This window comes from Musa acuminata, chromosome BXJ2-11 (genome assembly GCF_036884655.1).
Source record: "Musa acuminata AAA Group cultivar baxijiao chromosome BXJ2-11, Cavendish_Baxijiao_AAA, whole genome shotgun sequence".
Taxonomy (NCBI): Eukaryota; Viridiplantae; Streptophyta; class Magnoliopsida; order Zingiberales; family Musaceae; genus Musa; species Musa acuminata.
This window is the reverse complement of record NC_088348.1, coordinates 22,558,235-22,583,668: the sequence shown is the minus strand read 5'-3', so window position 1 is coordinate 22,583,668 and position 25,434 is coordinate 22,558,235. Positions and strand designations below refer to the sequence as shown.

At 41.7% G+C, this 25,434-nt stretch overlaps 3 protein-coding genes across 7 annotated transcripts in view; 1 reads left to right on the top strand and 2 right to left on the bottom strand.

Annotated features, from left to right (window-relative positions):
* The first annotated feature begins 477 nt into the window (after positions 1-477).
* On the top strand, positions 478-1,399 carry LOC135626308 (uncharacterized). Its single transcript, XM_065131525.1, has 2 exons — positions 478-734; positions 820-1,399. Exons 1-2 carry the CDS (start codon positions 567-569, stop codon positions 1,351-1,353), a joined length of 702 nt encoding a protein of 233 aa, XP_064987597.1. The 5' UTR covers positions 478-566; the 3' UTR covers positions 1,354-1,399.
* A 707-nt stretch (positions 1,400-2,106) lies between these two features.
* LOC135626309 (ADP-ribosylation factor 1) lies at positions 2,107-8,165 on the bottom strand. 2 transcript variants are annotated; one of them, XM_065131527.1, is made up of 7 exons: positions 8,025-8,165; positions 7,596-7,754; positions 6,400-6,470; positions 5,979-6,098; positions 4,534-4,652; positions 2,469-2,550; positions 2,107-2,246 (listed from the first exon to the last, which is right to left on the bottom strand). In XM_065131527.1, the coding sequence occupies exons 2-7, from the start codon at positions 7,741-7,743 to the stop codon at positions 2,244-2,246; spliced, it is 543 nt and encodes a 180-aa protein (XP_064987599.1). In that variant the 5' UTR covers positions 7,744-7,754; positions 8,025-8,165; the 3' UTR covers positions 2,107-2,243. The 2 variants fall into 2 exon arrangements, with proteins under 2 accessions (XP_064987599.1, XP_064987600.1); XM_065131528.1 differs by having other exon boundaries at positions 7,907-8,097.
* A 1,952-nt stretch (positions 8,166-10,117) lies between these two features.
* LOC135627468 (probable peptide/nitrate transporter At3g43790) overlaps positions 10,118-25,434 on the bottom strand; it is a 58,254-nt gene continuing 42,937 nt past the window's right edge. For all 4 annotated transcript variants that reach the window (XM_065133578.1, XM_065133576.1, XM_065133577.1 and 1 more), the window contains one exon: positions 10,118-10,416. In XM_065133578.1, the coding sequence (XP_064989650.1) occupies positions 10,304-10,416 (113 nt within the window). In that variant the 3' untranslated portion in view covers positions 10,118-10,303. The remainder of the gene's footprint in view (positions 10,417-25,434) is intronic.

Sequence of the window (25,434 nt, the reverse complement as noted above, 5' to 3'; positions counted from 1 at the left end):
ATTGAAAGTCGATACTAATTAAGTTTCAAATTTATTAAAGTACAAATTTACTTTACACACTCTCACAGAAATTCAAAAAATATCTCGTATGTTTAAACGCTCTCTCCTCTTTAGATTCATAGCAGAAAAACTTAAGAGAACTCAAAAAGTATTTTATCATATTTTACTTTCCTATCAAAGTTTAGAGATATACGGATTTTATCATATTTCACACGGAAGGAAACAATAAGCCTAATTAAATTCTTAAAGAAGGTCTTCTAAAATAACATTGTGGAGCTGACTTCTCGGATGACACATTGTGGAGATGAAGAGAACCAACCAAGTCGGCCTCGTTGAATTAAGAATTCTCAAGATAGATCCTAAAATTATAAGTTTATGGAGCTGAAGGTGGCACCACTACGATAACCCTTTTTCTGTGGACTGAGACTACCTAACTCCAACAATGAATGCCTGCTGCCTCAGCTCCTGAAACGGAGAAACAAATAGGTGATATAGATAGATAGATAGATATATATATAGGTACAAGCGTTCATATCTGTCGCTGTGTGTTGTGAGTGACACAGAGAATGGATTTGTGCAGATATCCGTTGGATCTCATTCTAGTTCCCTTGAGCCTCCTCCTGACAGCAGGTTATCACACCTACATCTGGTTCGGCTCCAAGGCCAAGCAACCAGCCACCACGATCGGGTACACTATGAGCAAGAGAGAAACATGGCTGCAAGGCGTCATCCAGGTGATCAACAAAAGAAACCAAGTGCACCACTTTGTTCTTCATTCGACCATCCCAGATTTCTCTTGGACTCACTCAAGTGCTGCAGGACAACAAGAAGAAAGACATGCTAGGCGTCCAGAGCTTACGGAACGCTCTCATGTCGGCGATACTCTCGGCATCGATCGCCGTCACCATCAGTACCTCCTTGGCTGCTCTGGCTAACAACGCCTACAACTCGAGCCATCTCCGCCGGCACGAGTTCTTCGGTTCGCAAGAAGGGTCGACGGTGGTGCTGAAATACGCTTCTGCCTTGCTCTTCTTGTTGTTCAGCTTCTTGTCCAACTCCTTGGCGATCGGGTGCCTCATCGACGCCAACTTCCTCATCAATGCCGGGGAGGAGGAGTTTCACAAGCAGGCGCAGAAGATGCTGAAGAGAGGGTGCGTGTTGGCTGTCGTGGGCAACCGAGTGCTTTTGGTCACGCTTCCGATGCTGTTGTGGTTTTTTGGTCCTGTGCCGATGGCTTTGTCCTCGGTGGCCATGGTTTTGGTATTCTATGAGCTTGATTTAGGCGACATGGGTTGGAAAGGAGCCCCCTTTTGGAGTCGTCGACTCAAATCTGTCAGCAAGTTGCTGATCTAAGTTTGCTACAAGGAGAATCAACGTTGTTGCAACAACTTAATCATCATCATTCATGTTATCGTATTTATCTTCTTTTTTTTTTTGGCAGCATAACAAAATATTAATATAGTTCGACGACATTCTTTTATATGTCCATGGAAGAAAAGCCTAATTCTTGATTATATGAGAAAACTAAATACAAGTAATAACTCTCTCTTGGATTAACTCAATCCGAAGCCTAAAATCTTTTCACTCAACGCTCTCTGGATTCACTAGGGAAAAACCTAATAACACGTCAGGTGTTTTTCCAACCCACCTAATATTATATATATATATATATATATATATATATATATATATATATATAATATGCTATCGAATTGACTATAAATGAATCCGAGGATCACAAAACCCTTTTACATGTACTGACTGCATCACGCAGTTGGTATATCATCATAACAAGGATCGATTCGCCATGAGCTTTTCCATTAACTGCTCTCGTCTCTATCGACAAGGCTTGGCGTTGCATTGTTAGTTCTCAGCAACCGCATCCTTGTCGGGTGCAAAGATGAAGGAGATAGACCCAATGTCAAGAAAAGCAAAAAAAAGAGAATAGTAATGGTAACGAGCAAAGTAAAATCATCCACCAAAAACCATTCAACAAAAGGCCATTAATGCATCGGAAAAGAAATAGATATGACATACAAACGCTACAAGGTAGTAGCAGCACGTCTGTGTACTGCAAACTTTTTCTTGAAGCTTTTTGAAATACGAAATAGAAAATGGGCGGGGCGGATGGGGGGCGGGGCATAAAAATATAATCCACCTACGTGGAAATTTGAGTGCTCTTGGTCCCTGATGTCATGAAAGCATCCAACTATGCCGTGAACGGGCAATACTGCTGCTGTCGGTTACTGTCAAGATAATTTATGTTATCAGCACAGATTATTGTATTACCATTATAACTTATGAGAAAGAGATTTCTTCACAAAAGCCAGAAGACAGGAAGTAGGACACAGCTCTCTATGAAGTTGGCAATCAACATATTCTAGTGCTACACATACACGCATGCATAGACTTGGAACTCTTAAGTTAATAACCAACCCGAAAGGAAGAACAAAAGAGAAAGGAGATACCTTGCTGGCAATGTTGCTGGAGAGCCAATCAAGCCCCTCGTACAAACCCTCACCAGATGTGGCACAAGTGCTTTGTATGTACCTGACCATAATAAGTCCACATAACCAGTCAGCAATCCCAGTGGCCTTATTTATCTTATTCAATCATTTTTGAGATCTACCATCAGAATGCAGAACCCTGTATGGAATGATTAGGTTCTGTTGTGCAATTCAATTCAAAGAATTTAGCAAGAAAACAAGATACAAAACTCTTCATTTAAAGATATACTGCTATTCTAGTCTTAATAATCACACAGACCAAGCTGGTTGAAATGCTACTTTTCCCAATATGACAAGTCATTAATTTGTTCTGCACCTGCATAGCATATCAAACTCAATGATCACACCACCTTTCACACCATGACAGCTCCTTTGACAAACTAATTTTCAGACTTATGTCCATACAGAAAACACCAAGAGCTCAACACACATGCACACACATATACAAAGAAAAAGATGCCTATGATAGATACTAAGGGAAGTCATAATGGAAGTTCATCGCACAAGGAGATGTCATCCTGGGAGTGGCAGACAAACATGACCAGAAATACACAAATATTGTTCACTGTAGATGGATAAGAGGCCAATGAAAGTGAATAAAATGAAAGACTAGATCGTTCTTAGAAAAATGCAGAGGTTTGGATGAATTTCCCTTCTCCACTTTCCTTTTCCTCTAGAGTCAGACCAGACTGCTGAGCGCACTCTGCAGTCACATGATCGGTCATGAGAATACGACAAACAAGTAGGCCTGTCTTGTTGATCACCAAATATCAAATTAAAGGTCTCAAACTTCAGAAAATGCCTTTTCAAAATTACATATATGTTTCGCACAATCTGTAAGTTGGAGAACAAAGAACTAAAGAAAACAAAGATAGAATATCAAGTCCACTAGGAGATTGAACCAAATTTGATAAGATTAAGTTAACCGTAGGGAGTCAGCCAGACTCTAAGGGTCCCAGAACCATGACAAAGAAGAGAGGGTCAAACATCAAATGACCAGGCCAAGCAATTAATTCGCTGGAATACAAATTGCTCTTTCACCAGGATTTTAAAAACATCGAACCTAGCTCAAGAGTCGCCCAGCATGCTGTTTTCAAGGTTTAGATGTATAAGTTCATTTCAAACAGATAGATTAAGCATGTCAAATTGGCGCTTCCTTAAGTGTTTTGCTTACTTGGCTCTTTTGGTGTAAGAAAAAATTGCAAATAATAAAAAATGTGCATGATATACCTAACTGAAAAAATTATGCACACTTTATTAGACAGTTCAGGCTTTCTAGATGCTATAAGTGAGAATGATGGATGCCAATGGGGGTCAGCATCAGCATATGCCACTAGGAGATGTGATTGATTTTAGGTTAATAACCAATCTATGCTGAATTGGCTCAAGATCAGCTTGGATTAGACCCCAAATTTTCTCATCCACATCCCGTTCTGTCACTGTGCAGTAGCATGCATCTTAGATGCATGAGTCATGAAACAGAGGAAAGGAATCAGACCACTTTTCTTCTTGTCCTTCAGTTTGTTCTGTTTCCTCTTTCTGATGCAGCATCATACATGAGAGAGACTACCCTTTCCAGTTTTCTGCCATTATGCGGCACAAAATGTGCTAAGAACATGCTGGTCCGTAACTCACAGGAGACGCCTCCTTTTTCTTTTTCTGGCCACAACATGGATCATTTTGTTATCCAAACAAAGACGAATCGTGAAGCCTTTTTTTTCATTTTTAGTGATTTTATAGCTCATTTTTGACTGAGACCTCGTTTCTCCCATAGCTGTTATGCCAATCCAGATCTTCTAAACAGCAAATTCTCAATCCAAAACCTTGGAATTGACAATGGAATGCAAGTCATGTGGTCCTTTACCAAAAGGATCAAACAGAAGGCTATCAAACTTTAGTTAATCATCAAATGTATGATTGATTTACTTCCGTGTAACCCATCTGCACCCATGGGCCATGGTACAAAGTAGATATTATAAAGACAAGCATTTGAAACTATTAGTTCAGAAAGTGAAGAATATCTCACCAGTGTCGTTGACGCAGGGAATGCAGACCAAGCTTATCAGTGATTTCAGCAGCATTCATTGCATTTGGAAGGTCTTGTTTGTTAGCAAACACAAGCAAAACCGCATCCCTTAACTCATCCTATCAGTCTCAAAACACATAAAGAGATGAAACACTAATTCATTAATTCATAATAAGAAACAATTACCTTACTGTAGCAACGAAGACATCTGACATGTTCTAAATTTCATACAATCTAAATGTTCAGTATAAGGGTTTCAATAATCATCCAATGGATCATTCTTCAATTTAGGCTTTGTGATCCATAACTTTCTCTAGTTCCTGTAGATATTATAACTATTAATACATGAATTTACGTTCAGTTTTACAGTTCTTGACAAGACTAACCATGCCAGTAATTCATGTATTCTTGTCTGACTTTATGAACAAGACAATTGCTAGTTCAAGGATGCAATTGATAAGCAAACTGTACCATGTTTAAAATTTTATTTATATTTTTTATTTAAGCAGGAGACCTGAACAGAAAGTTTTTATCTGTTTATTTTTTCTGTCAAAGGAATATTTACAAATCCAGAAATACTTGGAAAAAAGGGGAAAAGTGAAAAAAGATGCAATTCTAGAACATGCTTGCAAATTTCAGTTTATAATTTAACATTGAACGAGGAAAAAAAAGAATTAATTTGTTTAGTGGAAGTAAAGACTTGCAAATATCTAAAGCTCCAAAATGTTATATAAATCTATACAATGAGAAAGAAGTACCATGTGCATGAAACAAAATTCAAGTGAAGTGTCATATGTTACGTATTCACAACTCATTTAGCTTACACTAAAGTGAAGCCTATTCATTGACCTTCGGGCAGGTGAGGGTGACAGAGGCCCTGAAATTTAGTCATGCAGTTGCTCATCTGTACTCTGTTAGCAAATCTAATATAGTAGGTTTCTGAAATTTAGCCTTTTTTTCATTTAGGTGAGGGGGGCAGAATGATGGCTACAAATAACAAAAAAAAACATTTTAAAGAAACTTTACAGGCAAAAGAAGAAAAAAGCAGGCCTCTTGTTTCCCACAGGATATAAGTTTGAATCGCAAGAAATTCTATGAGAAGTACAATCATATAAGTTTTTCATTGCATCAATCACTGATTTTTTGTGTAAAATCACAGCCACTTTATCACTGGATAATCATACAAGGGAAATTTTTCACAAAGAAAGAGCAGACAAAAATAATTATCTTCACTAGTGAATAATCTAATGGAAGTCAAAGTTTATAGAATGGGATACCCTAGAGTGTTATAAGAAATCTGAAATAAAAAAATACACAAGTTGTCATTGCAAATGTAATGAAATTCTACATGAATTAGACTTTCCATGAGCTGTTGTATAAGAAGTCAAGAACAGAGTTAATACTAAAAACTTTATGAGGCAAGTATTACCACTACGAGATGTTACCTCATTTAGCATCCTATGGAGTTCATCCCTTGCCTCAACAATACGATCCCGATCATTGCTGTCAACAACAAAAATAAGGCCCTGTGTGTTTTGGAAGTAATGCCTCCACAGAGGTCTGATCTGTTCTTGCAAACAACAAGATCACCAGAACATAGGCATTGAGAAATATGCAAACAAGTTAGTTACTAATGATGGACCAATCATAATGGCATCAAGAAGGTACTTTCTGCATGTAAAACATCTTATATGTTATGCAACTTTTTCAAGATGATCATACCTTAAAACACGCAATGTTTGATCAATTATTCTAAAACAAAAATAACATATTGTAGGCAATTTACTCACATAACTTAATATCTCTTGTTAAATAATTTCAATTTCTTGGACAGTAAAAAGCTGACTACCATAATCAAAGCAGTACCTTATCCTGACCACCAACATCCCAAACAGTAAAGCTAATGTTTTTGTACTCCACAGTCTCAACATTGAATCCTGCATTGAAACCAACCATAATAATTTGAACAATATATTCAAGATTTATGACATTGTAAGCATATACATTTTAACTGCTTTGAAACACCAACCCTTTATATCATCCATAATTAAAACAATAATGTCCGATTTCCAATATAACTAGGACAAAGTTATAGAAACATTTTTTAAAAGAAAAACATAACCATCCCCAGGGAGACATCATCAATCAAATCAATAATTACCAGAACTGTTTATTTCAAAAATAGGGCTATTAGGGGGAACGAGTTGAGGATGAAGCAATGGCCAAATCTAGAGAAGGGGAAAGGAAGTGAGAGTGTTAAGCTAACTGAATAATTCATCTACATTCTTACAGTCCACACAATTCAGTAGGTATTAAAAGATATGATCAAATGATCTACAAATTTTAAAATTGTCAATAGAATCATTGAGTTAAATTATACAGGAAACAGTATCTAACCGGTGTTCAGCAATGTTTGTCAATTACACCAGCAATGTATCAAAAATAACAAATATATAAAAGAACTATAGAAGCACATCACCTTCAGCAATTTCTTTCTTAGCAGTTAAAGAAATACATAAAAGATATATGAATCATGGACTGGAGTCGCACTTCAAGATCGTCATTGTGTTTTTAATAAAATCTTCCTGAAGACCTTTACCCAAACAAAAACTCATTGCAGTCAATGCAATAAAAGGAGCTATCATGGGTTCTCAAATTTGCGTCGGACATATTCTTACCCTCTCAAATTTTAAACTCTTGTTTGCACCACAACAAAAAAAACAAAAGAAGATAGTTGTCTTCTCATGCATTGAAATAAATATATCACGCCAATACTTCTCCATTAACTATGCTTTTGAGCAGATAGAAACATAAATATCATGCATTCATCATGAAAAACAGTTAATGTACACAAACACCTACTAAATATTTTCGACATCACTAACTCAACCAAATAGGTAAAATTAATGCACGATCAACAATAAACATGACACCGGAAGCCCAGTTCTCAAACAGATCCAGCAGCAATCACAGAAACAAACAAAAACCATTTGATTTAAAAGATCAATGTCACAAAGAGAGAAGTAAAGTCAAGGAGATGAGATGAGATGGATAATACCCACCGATGGTCGGAATGGTGGTGACAATCTCTCCAAGCTTGAGCTTGTAAAGGATGGTCGTCTTACCAGCGGCATCAAGTCCGACCATCAGGATCCTCATTTCCTTCTTCGCAAACAAGCGGCTAAAGAGCTTCCCAAAGGAGAGCCCCATCGTTCCGTCAGCTATCAACAGCAAAAACTAAGATACATCAAGAAAACGTAACAATAAACATACAGGGATCCAAGATCCAACACAAGACCACCGATCTGAAGCAAAAAACATAATTGACATCGAATTCGTGCAGAAGCATAAGAACAATAGGATAAAAATATACCAAAAGGTCAAAAGCAGGAAGATGTACACGGACGCGGTCCCAATCAAAAAGAGATACCGATAAGAAATTTAGGCCAGAAGAAGACGATCGAGAATCTCCGAGGATGGATCGGGATAACCTGAAGATTGCGGAAGGAAGGCTGGCCGCGTAGAGATCGAGGGTCCCCGCTACTTCCTCTTCCGCGGAGGAAGGGGGGGTCAGGCGGAAAACGGAATAAATAAAGAGGGAAGAAACCCAACCGACATCACGTGGATGGCAGGTACTGTTTGTTACAGGCCATGGTGGGTGACAGTCCAAATAACAGCCATTATGATAGGTTACGACGATCCCGTTATCATATACGTTAAACGGGCAGAAACCGTCTCTTTCTTATTTTTAAGATTAATTATATATTATCCGTCGTCACAAGATATAGTATATAATAGTATATACATAAATAATATAAAAATAATTGATATAAAGATAATTTCACTTAGATGATAATGTTGTTGATGATTGTTATTGTGGTGGTCGGTAAGAACGATAGAGTGGTCAATCTTAACGATATCGATCCGAATATTAATAACAAAGAAGAAGAGGAGAGAGGTGAGGCATCTGCATTGTATTGGCACTATATTGCTCTACCACTTCTTCTTCTTTCGACGATGCGGTGGTCAATGAGAACGAAAAGGAGGTAGAGCGGTGTGGCACCAACGTAGAAGGGGTAGTGTGACACGACACCGAACGATACAATGGTCGGTGAGAACAAAGAGAAGGCAGAGCAGTGTGGCACCGGAGGAGAAAAAGAAGGAAGGTGAGACATTTATGTCGATGCCGTATCGCTCTACCTCCTCTTCCTCTTCTGATAATATGGTGGTTGATGAGAATGAAGAGAAGGTAGAGTAGCAACGCATCGAACAATGCGATAGTCGACAAAAACAAAAGAGGTGGTAGAGCAATGTAGTACTAGAGAAGGAAGAGGAGGCAGGTGAGGCATTTGCATCTGCATCTGCGTCGCTCTACTTTACCTCCTCTTTCTCTTTCGACGATGCGATGGTCAGCGAGAACAAAGAGAATGCAAAGCGGTATAACACTGACCTAAAGGAGGCAGTGCGATGTTGCACCGAACGATGAGGTGGTCGATGAGAATGAAGAGGAGGCAGAACAATGTAGCGCCGGAGGAGGAAGAGGAGGCAATTGAGGCATCTATGATGACACCACATTGCTTTGCCCCCACTTTCTTTTCTAACGATACGATGGTCGACGAAAGCAAAAATGAGGCAAAGCAGTGTGGCGTCGACACAAAGGAGGCAGTACAGCGCTGCACCTAATGATGTGGCAGTCAACAAGAATGAAGAGGAGATAGAGCGATGCGACGCTGATGCAGATGCCTCACCTACCTCTTCTTCCTCCTCTGGCATCGGCGTAGATGCCTCATCGCTCTATCTTCTCTTCCTCCCCATCGTTGATATATATTACAATGCGTGACACATGCAAGAAACCTAGGGTTACCACGTACTGTGCCTTTTATATGGACAAAACTAATCTGCATATCCCTTCACGTCTTTTTCACCCGATTAGTATCGGTCCAAGCAAAATATCAATCAATCATTCATAGTACAAGGAAAGGTGAAAAAAAATTTAAAAAATAAATAAATATTTAAATACACATAACTTAACTAAATATATAACTTTTTACATGGATATAATTGACCCCCAAATAGTAATTATATGGATGTAGATGACCACCTCATGGATATAATTGACCCCCAAATAGTAATCATTCATAGTGCAAGGAAAGGTGATAGTTGACTTTGTTGTTGTTGTATTTGACAAACTGTTTAAATCTTTGATAACTGTTTCCTCGTGACTTGTTGGGTAGTAGTGACGAACCTGACTGGGGTCCAGAGTTATTTCACTTGATAATCTTCTTGTCTGGCCTTAGTCTTAAGTAATAATATGTATACACCAAGCTCGCTCTGTTGATGGATCCAAATAGATATGCTTCAACCATTTTCAACTTGCTGCATCAATCTATTTTAGCTCATATTACCAATTGTCTGCTCCCTAGATGTTTTAATTTTGACAGAACACTCGTATTACCAAATGCATACTTCCTCTTTGTTTTTATTTATTTATTTATTTATTTTCTTTTTATTTTGACAGAATGCACTAATGATTTCTTGTTGCTTGTGTTTCGAGTGCATATTTAGAGATGCCCAACCTCCTCCGTAGTACAATTGTGATGAAAATTACAAGTAATTAGACGACATAAAACCACGGAATGCTGTTCACTTATTTCGACAATCCATTCTGAAATTTATTATATGATAATATTTAGATGAAAAGTAGCATATATTGTATACCATGGCATGAACCAGTGACACGGTCTTGTGGCATTTCATCCGATGAAGGCCCTCAGTTATTCGCTGTGATCTCCTCCTTACCAGGTTGAGTTAGAAAGGGTTTGAAGGTCAACATGAGACCAACTAGCCCAAATATGTCCAAGACAAAGAAAACAATGTAGTCACCTGTAATCCAACAGATAAATTAGTTCTGACTGAGATACTTCTATTAACACAAGAGCAAACAGATAAATTAGTCTGCAACTCTACGATGAAATTTTAAAACTCACCTTCTAGAAGCCCGATATCCAATCAATTTAAACAAATATTTCATGTGTAAAACATTGTAGAGCAGACCCATCAAAGATAGTCCCGGGTAAAGCCAGTAAAATAAGAGGTTCTTGGTACATTAGGGATCCTCGACTAGGTTGGCACCAGACATTGTTCAATTTCTTTGTCAACAATTTAGCTTGTGTGCGACTCTTACTGTACTTAAATCAAGGTATGTAATACTGTACCGTATCAATGTTTTGAGGTTGGCTCGGTACTGTTGAATCTCATATTTTGATGATGAAACCACTTGATATGTGTTTATGTTTTAATTTACGTTTTGAGTGATGTAGGATGCTTCGATCAGGATGAGACAATTAAAGTAGGAAAAATCATGTTGTGCCGGAGGAACATATCATAAGATTGGACGTCGGGCCGGTGGATCGATCGATGTATCGACAGAAGGCTTCGGGTCGTGGACTCGGGCATCGGGCCAAGAAGAACGGGTATTATGCCAAGGATATCGGAGTTACAGAGTCAACTGGTTGATTGGGTAATAGGCCGCAGGAGAGGACGATGCGCCGAATAATCGGACGAAGCGTCGAGGGACCAATGACATGCCAGACAACTTGGTTAATTGCTTAGGATTAATTGTCTCGATCAAAGTTTTGTTTTACATGTGCAGGATTAACTACGATGGAAGTAAGACATGCAGCAGGAGTTGTGCCAGAGTCAAGACTATGATCACGTTGGGAGTTCGAGAGTTCGACAGAAGTCCGGATAGTTGTCGGAGGTTCTGCGGGAACAAATCCGAGAAGTCCAGGAGCTTGCCAAAGAAGCTTGTCGGAACTCGCCAAGTGGATCGTCGCAAGTCCAAGAGTTTGCCGGAAGTTCGCCGGAGCATCGTCGAAGGTTCGTCGGATGTTCGCTGGAAGTTCGCCGGAAGAAGCGATTGACGCACCGGAGCAAGTTGTAGCAAATGTCTTAGGAAATATCGTAGTTAGCATGTAGATTAAGTTAGGATGAGAGGTGATCCCATTAACTTAATTTGGGGGGCAATTGGGCCCTTGATAGACCCAAATTGGGCCGAATGGATTGTTAGGATCAAGAGCACTAAGAGGGGGGTGGGGGGGGGGGGGGTGAATTAGTGCAGCGGAAATATTTCAGCGATTAAAACCGAAGGCTGCGTTCGTTTGATAAAAAAAATGATTTCGATATAAAAGCCGATTCTAAGATTACTTTAACTTAAGATTAAGCGAGATGACGTTAAAGTAAATCTACAATGGCAGTTTGCAGTTTATGATGAAAATAAGAATGCAAGCGCAAACTGAAATGCGACGTTCGTACGATAAAACCGGTTTACGTCTAAATGTCAATTTTGAATATACTAAACTATGAGATATGTTTTATAAATGCGTAGAAGGCAGTTTGCAGTTGTGATTGAAATCAAAACGTAAACGTAAACTGAAATGTATGATCGTACGAAAAAGCCGATTTACGTCTAAACACAGATTCGGAAAGTTCTGAACTTAGAAACTCGTTCGTAAAGGCGCAGAAGGCAGTAGCTATTTAGGAGGTTTGCAGTAAAGATAAAATGCTCAAAGTAAATGCAAACCAAGATTTAGAGCGGTTCGGTCAATCTTGACCTACTCCACTTTTGGCTTCCTCCACCGACGAGGTCACCGACGTCAATTAGAGGCCTTCCTTCAATAGGCGAAGGCCAACCACCCTTTTACAGTTTCACTCCTTTTGACGGGCTTAGGAGACAACCCTTACAGAAATTTTCTCTCCTCTCTTTACAACTCAAAACTTTGAAGAACAGAGGGAGGAGAACTTTTGGCCTTTACAACAATTTTGAGCTCTAAGAATCACAGAAAGATATCAAGATTTCGAGTGTAAGATGCTACCTTTCAGTGCTGAATGGGTGGGGTATTTATAAGCCCCAACCCAGTTCAAATTTGGAGCTCAAAACTGTCAATTCTCGGAATTCCGGGATTAAGCGGTTGCACCTCCTGACTGGGGCGGTTGCACCGCCTAGTAGAGCTCGAAGACTGAGCCTCTGGGCAGTGCCACCTCTGTCAGGGGCGATTGCACCTCTCTGTCAGAGCTCGAAGACCGAGCTTAGGCGGTTGCACCTCCTGACTGGGGCGGTTGCACCGCCTACCAAAGCTCGAAGACTGAGCTCAGGCGGTGCTACCTCCTGTCAGGAGAGGTTGCACCACCCAGTCTCGCTCGGAGACTGAGCCCAGGCGGTTGCACCTCCTGGCTGGGGCGGTTGCACCGCTCAGTCTCCCTGGGAGACTTAGCCCAAGCGGTGCTACCTCCTGGTTTGGGCGGTTGCACCTCCCACAGCAATCATGGTCCGAATGGGTAGATCCATTCGGCCCAAATTGGGGTTTTCAGGGGCCCAATTGCCCCAAGATTAAGCTAATGGGATCACCTCCCATTTCCAACTTAATCATTGTGCTAACTACTATAAATCCTAAGACAATTTCTGCAGCTTACTCCGGTGCGTCAATCGCATCTTCCGGCGAGTTTCCGGCGAACTTCCGTCGATCATTCGATGAACCCTCGGTGATTCTCCTGCGGACTTCCGGCAAACTCCTGGACTTGCGACGATACACTTGGCGAGTTCCGACGAGCTTCTTTGGCAAGCTTATGGACTTCTCGGATTTGTTCCCGCAGAACCTCCGACGACTGTCCGAACTTCCGTCGAGCTCTCGAACTCCCAACGTGATCATTGTCATGACTCCGGCGTAACTCCTGCTGCATGTCTTACTTTCATCGTAGTTAATCCTGCACACTTATCTCAACATATAGGTTAGACAACAAATGACAATTGACTTCATCATCAAAATCCGAGATTCAACAATCTCCCCCTTTTTGATGATGACAATCAATTGATAATGGAGTTAACCTTAACTCTCCCTGTCTACATGCCATACTTGAGATAAGTCATTCTTGAATTCAAGACCTAAGAATTCAAGTGACATCTTTGAAGATGATGTCAATACTTGACATTCATTCTTACATAACAATTTTGAATGATGGTAATTGTAACAATTCATCATATTGTAAGATATCAAAGTGTAAAGCTGTGAAGTAAGATTTTGATATCATTACATGATGTACACATTTTAAATATTTTAGCAAATGTACACATTTCAAATATTTTAGCAGATGTACACATTTCAAATATTTTAGCAAGTGTTGTATTTCTATATATGGCATCTGTTCATATATCTCTTGATGATGCAGGCATGGCATAATCATAGCATCAGTGTTTATAGCATCAATTCATATATTTCTCCCCCTTTGTCATCAACAAAAAACATGATAGATGTGATACTAGGAGAACAATATAAGCAAGTTATCAAGCATATAAAGGAAGGCATGATACGTATAATGCTTTGAATACTTCTTCTCCCTTTTTTTTGTTATAATCCTTTGTGCATGAAGGAGGAAAGTCATTTTATCAAATCCATTTCAAAATATTTTTCATAAGAGTGTATTTGATTTTTGTCATTCCAACTGTTAAGCGAATTCGAAAATGAGATGAATTCTTTCATGCATTCAGACAGGATTATGCTATAGTTTTTCAAAAATCAAAAATATTTCAACACATGTCAATCAAGTGATTTGATCATTCAATAAAGTCCGAAAAATAATTTTGACTAGTTTATCTATTCGGACACATCAACATTCCTAATTCTCTTCTTATGAAATCAAATTGTTCTTCACTTAGAGGTTTTGTAAAAATGTCAGCTAGTTGATGTTTAGTGTCAATGACAATGACTTATCAACTGCATTGGTATATCACTTTTTTTCAAACTATATTTATCACAAGGTTCTCAAAACTTTTAGTTTCAATATAAAATCCGAGATAACCATTTAGTTTATATTTACCACAAGGCACAAGGCATATATTTACCATGATAGATGTTTACAACTCTACATATGCTCAAAATATATCAGGTAACCATATCAAGTCAAAGCACATCATGGTCAGTAACATAAGAAGTTTACAATAACAACAGATGATTGTATTCATACAAGCTCATTCATGAGGTGGAAAATTAAAGTGCCTAAACAAGGAGTCAAATTGACGATGAATTTGCTGCAGCTCAGATAGGATTTGATCTTGTCGTTGTTCAAGCCGTTCTTGTCTTTGTTCGAATCGGTCCATCCGAATCCCAATATCTTCGACAGATGATGTATGAGTTTGCTCAAATGGATGTGTTTCCTCAAAGGGACAGATCGGAGGAGATTGGGTACCCCTAAATACTAGTGTTTTCGGTTCTGGTTCAGGTTGAGGGGGATCATTTCTTCTTGGCATTCTAACCCAGTTACCGTTTCTATAAAAACATCTTAATCGGTGAAGTAGATTTTTATTAATTATGCTAAATCTATCTACTTTTATTACTTCTTCTTCCGGTGGTATTAGAATATCGTAGGCTTTCATTATTCTAGTTATTATACCACCATATGGGAGCATCATGTCTTTCTTAGATAGTTCTAACATGTTTTGTTGGATAAGATAACCAAGACAGATGTCATGTCCTTTCATGATCAAATACATAGTTCCTAATTCTAATTGGCTTACTTCATCATGATGGTATTGTTTAGGGAGAATGATGCTAGTTAGGATATGATGAAGTACCTTAGTGTTTAGAGGCAGTAGATGTTCACAACTTTTAGGAACAAATGCTAAGTTGGGATTAGCAAAAATTGTTCCTAGGGCTTCAACGTATGTTGTTCCAACAGTTTCATCATCCCATGATCTTCTAAAGTAAAGTCCTCTACTTTTCATGGGAATGCCTATCATGTCGCAAATGAATCTATCCGTAATTGAGATGTGTTGTCCTAAAAGATAGGTGGACATTCTTTCTTCTTCATCTACTTGTATGTTGTTGTAAAACAATCTAACAAGTCTTGGATAGATGGGTTCGTTAATTTGTAAAATTGGAAGTAGATCTAAGTTTGCAAACCATTGGATTGTCTCTAAGTCTCTTAGTTCATTTAAGTCTACATATTTTCCCTTATTGACACTCCTAAGTTCGAAAGAGGAAAATTTTTCAGCATGGTATTTTGAATCGAAAAGGGTGAGATCAAAATCTTCTACTAATCTCCTCTTTCCTTTGTCCCTTGAGGATCTTCTAGATCCCATAACTACTGCTGTTTAGAATAATAGTGATGAGCAAGAGTAAATGAATCAAAAAAACAGAGTTTAAGGGCTTCTTAGAGAGTACCTTAGTGAGATCTTCAAGAGAGGGAAGGATTGTTGATGCTTTGCTTCGAAATGAGGGGTATTTGGGATGCTAAGATGGGAGAAATGGGGATGGAGGAGGCTTGGAAGAGTAGAGGAGGGAAGGGAGTGAGTTGGGGTCGGTTTCACCGCCGGCCCTAGCTTGGGTTAAAAAGGGGCAGAGTTGCGGGCGGTTGCACCTCTGGCTGGAGCGGTGCAACCGCTTGCAACACGTGACAGCTGGAGGTGCTACCTCCAGCTGGGGCGGTGCCACCGCCTGCATGTCACGGACTTAGCTGGTTTTGCCTAAGTCGTGCGGCACCCTTGCGTGTCCGTCCGCAAAGGTCAGCCTCCCCGAAGCCTCCCATTGTCCCTTAGGACCACCAAAAGAGAGAACGGGTTAGAGAGAACGCCTCAATCGGGATCCATAAGCAAACATCTCCGAAAAATACTTCATAGATAATGCAAATTACAAACAGACTTTACAAGCTCTGAACAGTGGCACAACAAAGGGTAAAATGGTCCATTACAGATCGAAAATCTCTCGCACGTGTCCACATGACACAACCTTTATTTACAAGCCTAAAGAGGCCACCAACCCAACTAAAATGGGACTATTAAGCCTTCGGCCGCCCCTCTATATGCTGTACAAGGCACGAACATGCCAAAAGACACGGACATACATAAGCATTACATCAAACACCCTGTTTCGAAGTTTGTCCGTGACATTCTCCCCCACTTATTCCTTCGACGTCCTCGTTGAAGCCTTTGTCAACACTGCAACTCCTCGCCTTTGCTGAGTCTTCAATCTTTTGCTCCAGCTACAATGCGCCTCTTGGCTCCCAGCTACTCTCCGCTGTTGTTTTTTTTTTTTTTGAGTAGTCGAACCTTTGATCCGCCATGCTGCTGCAACTCACCAATGACTCTGACTCTGGTGTGGGGTTGGCTGAGTTGTGTTGATCATTGTTGATTCCTGCGGATCCCCCAAATGAAGGAAAAGACCATCATTACTGCGCTAGTCTCTCAAATTCCTCATGCTGCTTGAACTGGGTGGATGCTTGTTGGAGCTTTAATGAGCATCGTCTCGCAAACTTCTGAAGTTTTAGGTCTTTCCTCCACAAAATTTGCTCATTGACTCTTCTTTCACTTAGTTGTCACATCCACGTAGGTTCGCAACACTTCCGCTTTCGATTGACATTTCGTTGGGAAATGAAGCGGACAATCTACTCTCAGTAGCACTGATCACTGTTGGTGAGGATTTGACAACTATTGTCTTCCATTATCTTCGAAGGGTCTTTGAACATATGCAGAGCTCCTCTGCTGGATAGATAAGAGAATTGGGGTACTCGGTTTCGCCCATTCTCTTAAGAGTTGAGAAGGCAAAGGTTACTTGACTTCGCCCGCCTCCTCGAGTTTGTACTTCATGCATCGAGCTGGTTACTGGCCTTCGCTTGCTCTTTGCTCACACTTCTGAAGCACATGAAGTGTTTGCACTCCTTGCGTTGAGTTAGCTACTGTGATTCACCTTCTCAATGCCATTGAACTTCTGGAATGTAGGAAGTTTTCACCCCAACTTGGAGTAGTTCTCTCATAGGTTTGGTCGCCTCTGGGATTATACCGTCTTCTCCATCAACCCTGCTGCCTACTCCTTTGAGTAGCAAAGGTACAACACTACGTACTGCCTGCTTCGTTCCTTGGTTATGCACTCTTGCATGACCCGAAGTCCTTCACTTTCGGCTATCTTGATTAGAAGCACATTGACACCGGTCTTACGAAGTTCTTCGGCCTCTACCCTTGAGCCTTGTCTCGGTACTTGGAGATTGCCTCTGCATTCTTCGCCTCCTCGGCCCCTTTCACGACCAAGCGCTCTCCCTCTATGAGAGCAATGGATTAATGACCTTCACGGAAGTCCCGCCTCTGCGGTACCATGGCCATGGCGCTGCCATGCCCATGGCCCTACTATCCGTCGCCTCGCATCTACATCCCTTTTCTTCACGATCAGTAGAAATGTTTCCGTGGCACTCCTCTGAGTCCACCTCCATTCTAACTGATGCTTGATTTTGGGTAGCTAAGTCCCTCTGGACTCGTCGTCGCTTCCTCGCCCCTTTCGACCCCTTGCTTCAACACCTCTGTGTTCTCCAAGCAGTCCGTTTGGTCAATGGAAAGATAGACTGCAACTCCCATGCATGGCCTCTGCCATCACATTGTAGGGTTTGCACCGATTCTGTTCTCCTTAGCTTCCTTGGTAGCAACGTTCGCTTACTCGGCCTTGTCCTCTGACTTGCCGGGCTCCCTTAAGCGAATATGAGCTCTGGAGAAGTCCAACTCTCCAACTACTTCGATCATACCTCTGCATGATCAAGTCCCTCCCATGGGACTCACTGGTACTTGCATTCAAACTTTTCCCTTAGTGGAACACAGCCCCCATATGCTAATGACCAAGGTTTTCATCCGATGCAAAATTCGATGCACGCCCGAAAGACCCGCCTCTGCGGTACCATGGCTTTCACTCCTTGAATCCATAGCCCTTCTTGCCATCATGTTGTTCACCGAAGTGGAGCTTCCAGTAGCTCCCGATCATACCTCCATATGATCTAGTCCCTCCCGGGACTATGTCGTGTGTATCGCATTGCCATGAACTGTTCCACCACGATCCGCTGCACCATGTCGCCTCCTGGTGACATCTCCATTGCATTCTGATCCTTGTGGAATAAACTCGAATTGTGAACCCTCCATGTGTGGCCTCTGCCAATACATCGCAGGGTCTCCTCCACCTTCGATTTTGTTCGCTCCTTTGGCAATCGACCTTCATCCACCCACTCTTGGGTCACACCTAGATGAAGCACCGCTCTAGGACAGTCCGTCGCCTAGTAGCTCCCGAAGTCCACCGACTTCACTGTAGTTTGTGCACCATTGTCTGGATCCTAGGCCTCTGCCCCTACCAGCACAATCTCCGCTGCGCACCGCTTCCTTCATAGCAACTCGAATGGCAACACTATGGCATATTCTTCAAGAGTACCCGCCTCTGCGTCCTCTTGCCCCATGCTAAGGCCTTCTGTACCCAACTTTGCCTCCGCAAATTGAGTCGCCTTAGTTCCTCCATCAAATGCTTCTCTGAGATAAGGTGCATGTGCCCCGAAGCTCCCTTCGTCTTTGGCACCATGCAAGATGAGTCCGCTCCGTCAGAATGAAGGACCCATGGAACAACATGATCCTACTCTTGCCTCTGTAAGAGTTCATGTCCTTGACCTCTGTCTAAGGAAAGCACTGTGCCTCTGCTCCACGTTCCAACTTCTATGCTGGCTCCCTTCATGCGGCTTGAGTACTTCGCCAAGTTACACCCAAGTTGTTCCGCTCCTCGTTCTCACATGGAGTTGATGATGGCCCTCGCGCCCACCATTCCACGGGTCAGCCCTCCCTTGAGTCCGATCTCCACATCGACTCCAAGTGTGCCTTCATTTAAGTTGCTTTGGGTCGCTCCCCCACTTGATCTCGCAATGCATCCACCAATGCATTCTCTCGACCGAGATCATGCGACGACTCCTCACCGCTTGCTTAGTCCATCGAGCTTCGTGGAGTTGTTGTTTGTTGAGGTACTCCTCCTCAACATGTGAGGTCCTTCCCACATGATTCTCCCTCTAGAGAGCCGAGACTTATCCCTCTTGGATAACTATCCCGTTGGAGCAACATCTCTCTTCGTTTCGGAGACCACCATCCCCTTGGACTGCTCCGATCTGCTGAACAAACTGTGCATTGTTCTGCCTCCTGCAAACGCACTTGCTAGATTGCGACTCCCCGTCAATACAGTCCCCGCTGCACCCGTCAAGGCCTAGCAACATGCTGAACTCATTGCACACTTCAGCCTCCTACGGACGTATCCTTCACATGCCAAAGAGAAAGTTTCAATGCTCCATGTCACCGAGTTTCGGTCGCCTTGGGATGGCCGTGAACATTCCATCGTCCGCATACAAGCCTATGCATAAGTACCAAATTCTTCGAGTTAGCAATTCCCCTCACCTCTGTGAGCTTTGCATAACTCTTTTGGTCATTGAGCAACTCATTCCACCTTGCATGGTCTCATCCTTTACCAAGCGCCTCGCTTGCCTTGAGCACCATCAAGTATGGTTGTCAACGTTGAGCCGTAGCTCAAACTCAGCCATCCCAACCTTTGTGCGCTCCACATTCTTCCAAGCTTGCCTGTTCTCGTGGTGCCTCTTACGCGAAGGGTTGGCCATTCCTCTAAATGCCAATCTCAGATGCCCGCTCCTCTGAGTGACTCCTTTTCCCTACATCTCCATGCCCGTTTTCCCCCAAACGGTCGCGCGTGTGCTGACTGCCCTCAACGCAGCCCCGCTAGGTCCCCCCCGTTTGCATGCTAAGTGTTTCTATGAGTGCTTGTCCCACTCTGATACCATCTATCACGGACTTAGCTGGTTTTGCCTAAGTCGTGCGGCACTCTTGCGTGTCCGTCCGCAAAGGTCAGCCTCCCCGAAGCCTCCCATTGTCCCTTAGGACCACCAAAAGATAGAACGGGTTAGAGAGAACGCCTCAATCGGGATCCACAAGCAAACATCTCCGAAAAACACTTCATAGACAATGCAAATTACAAACAGACTTTACAAGCTCTGAATAGTGGCACAACAAAGGGTAAAATGGTCCATTACAGACCGAAAATCTCTCGCACGTGTCCACATGACACAACCTTTATTTACAAGCCTAAAGAGGTCACCAACCCAACTAAAATGGGACTATTAAGCCTTCAGCCGCCCCTTTACATGCTGTACAAGGCACGAACATGCCAAAAGATACAGACATACATAAGCATTACATCAAACACCCTGTTTCGAAGTTTGTCCGTGACATTCAGGCGGTGAGCACTTGTTCTGATCAGTGTGATCTGATCTGAGAATTTTTCTGTCTTGAGGAGAATTTTCATTCAGAGCAATCAACTTTACTTACGTAATTACGTAAGAATTTTCATTTTAAGACAAGGACTTTTGCACGATCAAGATAGATTTTTAACGTGCATACTCTCAATGTCGTACACATGTTTGTGATAGTTTCTTCAAGTTGGTAAGTCTTACAAGTTCATGACAGACTTAGTCACTTCATGATACAGAGTTAGATTCGAAGGTTATGAACGGATGAAATTGATGGGTTCGAAAATCCAGGGGATATGTGAATTTGGGAATCATACGTTTCTAATTCTGAAAAGTCAAATAAGGTTGTATCTAAGTCGCATTTGTGATTTTAAATTTATAATCTCCGTCTATAATTTAGGCTAGAGAGCATTGTGAGTTCCTTTTTGGATCTTGGGTTATAAATATCGAGAATCAAGGAGCAGAATATTATTTCTTGCTCCAGCCTAAAATTTTTATGTTTTTAATGTTTTTACAGGAAGGGATGATTTTTAGGTACCCATTTACTTTTGGGTGCCTCACAAATAGATCTATATTGTCTATCATGTTGTATAGAATTTATCATGGTTCCTTTAGGAACCAAAATCAATTTGTTTGGACTAATTTTCTTGAATGGACAATAATGCGTCTTGTGTCCAAATTTGCAACAAAAGTTTCATTTGTTTTGGTGTCGAACATGTAAGATGGTGCCTTTTATGAAGGTGGTTGGATTTTGGTGAGAACTTCTCACAAATCCAATTCCACTTCTTTTGGGAACGTGACCCTTGTTTGCAAGGATCATGTTCAATGACTTGCTACCAACCTCGAATTTCTTCAAAGTGTCCTTAAGTAGCAAGTTTTCTTTTTGGAGAGTTTCTAGATCATGGCATTTGATGCATGAATTTAAACTATCATGATATTCAGTTTTTAACTTATCAAAATCACAAGTAAGACTATTATGCTCCTTTTTTAGCAATTTATATTTTCTATTGATAATCTTGCATTCATCAAATAAGTCATGGAAGGCATTTAATAATTCATCGAAAGATAAATCTGCATCTATTAAATTCGTTACCCCCTCTCCGATGGCCATTAAGGCGTAATGAGCAACTTGCTCGGTGTTGGACTCCTCTTCTTCGGACGCGCTCGAATCATCCCATGTTGCTTTGAGCGCCTTCTTCTTTGATGTTCTCTTTTTGACCTGGGGACAATCACTCTTGTAGTGTCCCGATTTTTTGTACTCATAGCAAATAACTTGATCCTTCTTGGGTTCAAGTTTGTTTTTTGTGTCATTCTTAAACTTGTTTCTTTTAATGAACTTTTTAAATTTTCTTGTTAGAAGTGCCAAGTCATCATCACAGTCCTCATCACTTGACTTTTCTCTCAAGTGGTCTTCTGAAGTTTTAAGTGCCATATCCTTCCTGTTCTTTGGAAGGATGTCTTCTTGCTCTTCATGAGCTTTACAAGTCATCTCGTAGGTCATTAGTGACCCGATTAGTTCTTCAAGAGGAAAGTTGCGCAGATCTTTTGCCTCTTGAATAGCAGTGACTTTAGGATCCCAACTTTTAGGAAGGGATCTTAGAATCTTATTTACGAGCTCAAAATCCGAAAACCTTTTTCCAAGTCCTTTTAGACCGTTGACGACATCCGTGAAACGGGTAAATATGTCGCCAATGGTTTCACTCGGTTTCATTCGGAAAAGTTCGAAAGAATGTAATAGAAGATTGATTTTTGACTCTTTCACTCTACTTGTGCCTTCATGAGTCACTTCGAGTGTGTGCCAAATATCAAATGCGGTTTCACAAGTTGAAACACGGTTAAACTCGTTTTTATCAAGTGCACAAAATAAGGCATTCATAGCCTTTGCATTAAGAGCGAAAGCCTTCTTCTCCAAATCATTCCAATCGATTATTGGAAGAGAAGACTTCGAAAAACCGTTTTCGACAAGATTCCAAAGTTCAAAATCCATAGAACTAAGAAAGATCCTCATTCGGGTCTTCCAATAGGTGTAGTCCGTCCCATTGAACATGGGTGGATGTGTAATAGAATGGCCCTCTTGGTTTCCGGCGTAAGCCATCTCTCTTGGGTTTTAATCCGTTTGAGAGTTAACCCCGCTTTGATACCAATTGTTAGGATCAAGAGCACTAAGAGGGGGGGGTGAATTAGTGCAGCGGAAATATTTCAGCGATTAAAACCGAAGGCTGTGTTCGTTTGATAAAAAAATTATTTCGATGTAAAAGCCGATTCTAAGATTACTTTAACTTAAGATTAAGCGAGATAACGTTAAAGTAAATCTACAATGGCAGTTTGCAGTTTATGATGAAAATCATAATGCAAGCGCAAACTGAAATGCGACGTTCGTACGATAAAACCAGTTTACGTCTAAATGTCAATTTTGAAGATACTAAACTTTGAGATATGTTTTATAAATGCGCAGAAGGCAGTTTGCAGTTGTGATTGAAATCAAAACGTAAACGTAAACTGAAATGTAATGATCGTACGAAAAAGCCGATTTACGTCTAAATGCAGATTCAGAAAGTTCTGAACTTAGAAACTCGTTCGTAAAGGCGTAGAAGGCAGTAGCTATTTAGGAGGTTTGCAGTAAAGATAAAATGCTCAAAGTAAATGCAAACCGAAATTTAGAGTGGTTCGGTCAATCTTGACCTACTCCACTTTTGGCTTCCTCCACTGACGAGGTCACCGACGTCAACTAGAGGCCTTCCTTCAATAGGCGAAGGCCAACCGCCCTTTTACAGTTTCACTCCTTTTGACGGGCTTAGGAGATAACCCTTACAGAAATTTTCTCTCCTCTCTTTACAACTCAAAACTTTGAAGAACAGAGGGAGGAGAACTTTTGGCCTTTACAACAATTTTGAGCTTTAAGAATCACAGAAAGATATCAAGATTTCGAGTGTAAGTTGCTACCTTTCAGTGCTGAATGGGTGGGGTATTTATAGGCCCCAACCCAGTTCAAATTTGGAGCTCAAAATTGTCAATTCCCGGAATTCCGGGATCAGGCGGTTGCACCTCCTGACTGGGGCGGTTGCACCGCCTGGCAGAGCTCGAAGACTGAGCCTCTGGGTGGTGCCACCTCTGTCAGGGGCGGTTGCACCTCTCTGCCGGAGCTCGAAGACCGAGCTCAGGCGGTTGCACCTCCTGACTGGGGCGGTTGCATCGCCTGCCAAAGCTTGAAGACTGAGCTCAGGCGGTGCTACCTCCTGTCAGGAGAGGTTGCACCACCCAGTCTCGCTCGGAGACTGAGCCCAAGCAGTTGCACCTCCTGGCTGGGGCGGTTGCACCACTCAGTCTCCCTGGGAGACTTAGCCCAGGCGGTGCTACCTCCTGGCTTGGGCGGTTGCACCTCCCACAGTAATCAGAGTCCGAATGGGTAGATCCATTCGGCCCAAATTGGGTTTTTCAGGGGCCCAATTGCCCCAAGATTAAGCTAATGGAATCACCTCCCATTTTCAACTTAATCATTATGCTAACTACGATAAATCCTAAGACAATTTTTGCAGCTTGCTCCGGTGCGTCAATCGCATCTTCCGTCGATCATCCGATGAACCCTCGGTGATTCTCCTACGGACTTCCGGCAAACTCCTGGACTTGTGACAATACACTTGGCGAGTTCCGACGAGCTTCTTTGGCAAGCTTATGGACTTCTCCGATTTGTTCCCGCAGAACCTCCGACGACTGTCCGAACTTCCGTCGAGCTCTCGAACTCCCAACGTGATCATTGTCATGACTCCGGCGCAACTCCTGCTGCATGTCTTACTTTCATCATAGTTAATCCTGCACACTTATCTCAACATATAGGTTAGACAACAAATGACAATTGACTTCATCATCAAAATCCGAGATTCAACATGGATCAACCCATTCGGACCAGAATTCCTGCCAAGCGGTGGCACCGCCAGGGTCGGCAGTGGCACCGCCCAGGAGATGGTCTCCCAGGAAAGCTGGACTGTGCAACCGCTCCAATTAGGTGGTGGCACCGCCTGGGCTTAGTCTCCGAGCGAGATTGGACGGTGCAACCGCTCTACTCAAGTGGTGGCACCACCTGGGCTCAGTCTTCGAGCGAGACTAGGTGGTACAACTGCCCTTGTCAGGCAGTGGCATCGCCCAAAGGCTTAGTCTCCGAGCTACCAGGCGGTTGTACCGCCCTAGTCAGGAGGTAGTACCGCCAGGACCCCGGAAATCCAGAAAAAGACACTTTTAAGCTGCAAATTCAAATTAGTTTGGAGCCTATATAAACCCCACCCTTTCCTGCATGAAAGGACAACTAAAAGCACCGAAAATCCAATCTTACTCTGTGATTTTTAGAGCTCAAAAGTGTTGTAAAGGCTAGAAGTTTTCCTCCCTCTTTTCTTCCAAGTTTTAAGCCTTCAAGAGAGGAGAGAAATTCTATAAGGGTTGTCTCCTAAGCCCGTCAAAAGGAGTGAAACTGTAAAAGGGTGGTTGGCCTTCGCCTATTGAAGGAAGGCCTCTAGTAGATGCTGGTGACCTCATCGGAGGAGGAAGCCGAAAGTGAATGTAGGTCACGTTTGACCAAACCACTCTAAAATCTGGTTTGCATTTCCTTCGTGCTATTTATCTTAACTGCAAACTGCATTCCTTACTTTACTTCAAATACGTTTTCGTAAGCTTTCAAAGTTATTATCTACATGAAACAACTTTTACGTCGGAATCAGATTTCAACGTACGAACGCAGTTTTAATCGTCGAAAGTTTTCCGCTGCACTAATTCACACACCACCCCCCCCCTCTTAGTGCTCTTGATCCTAACAATTGG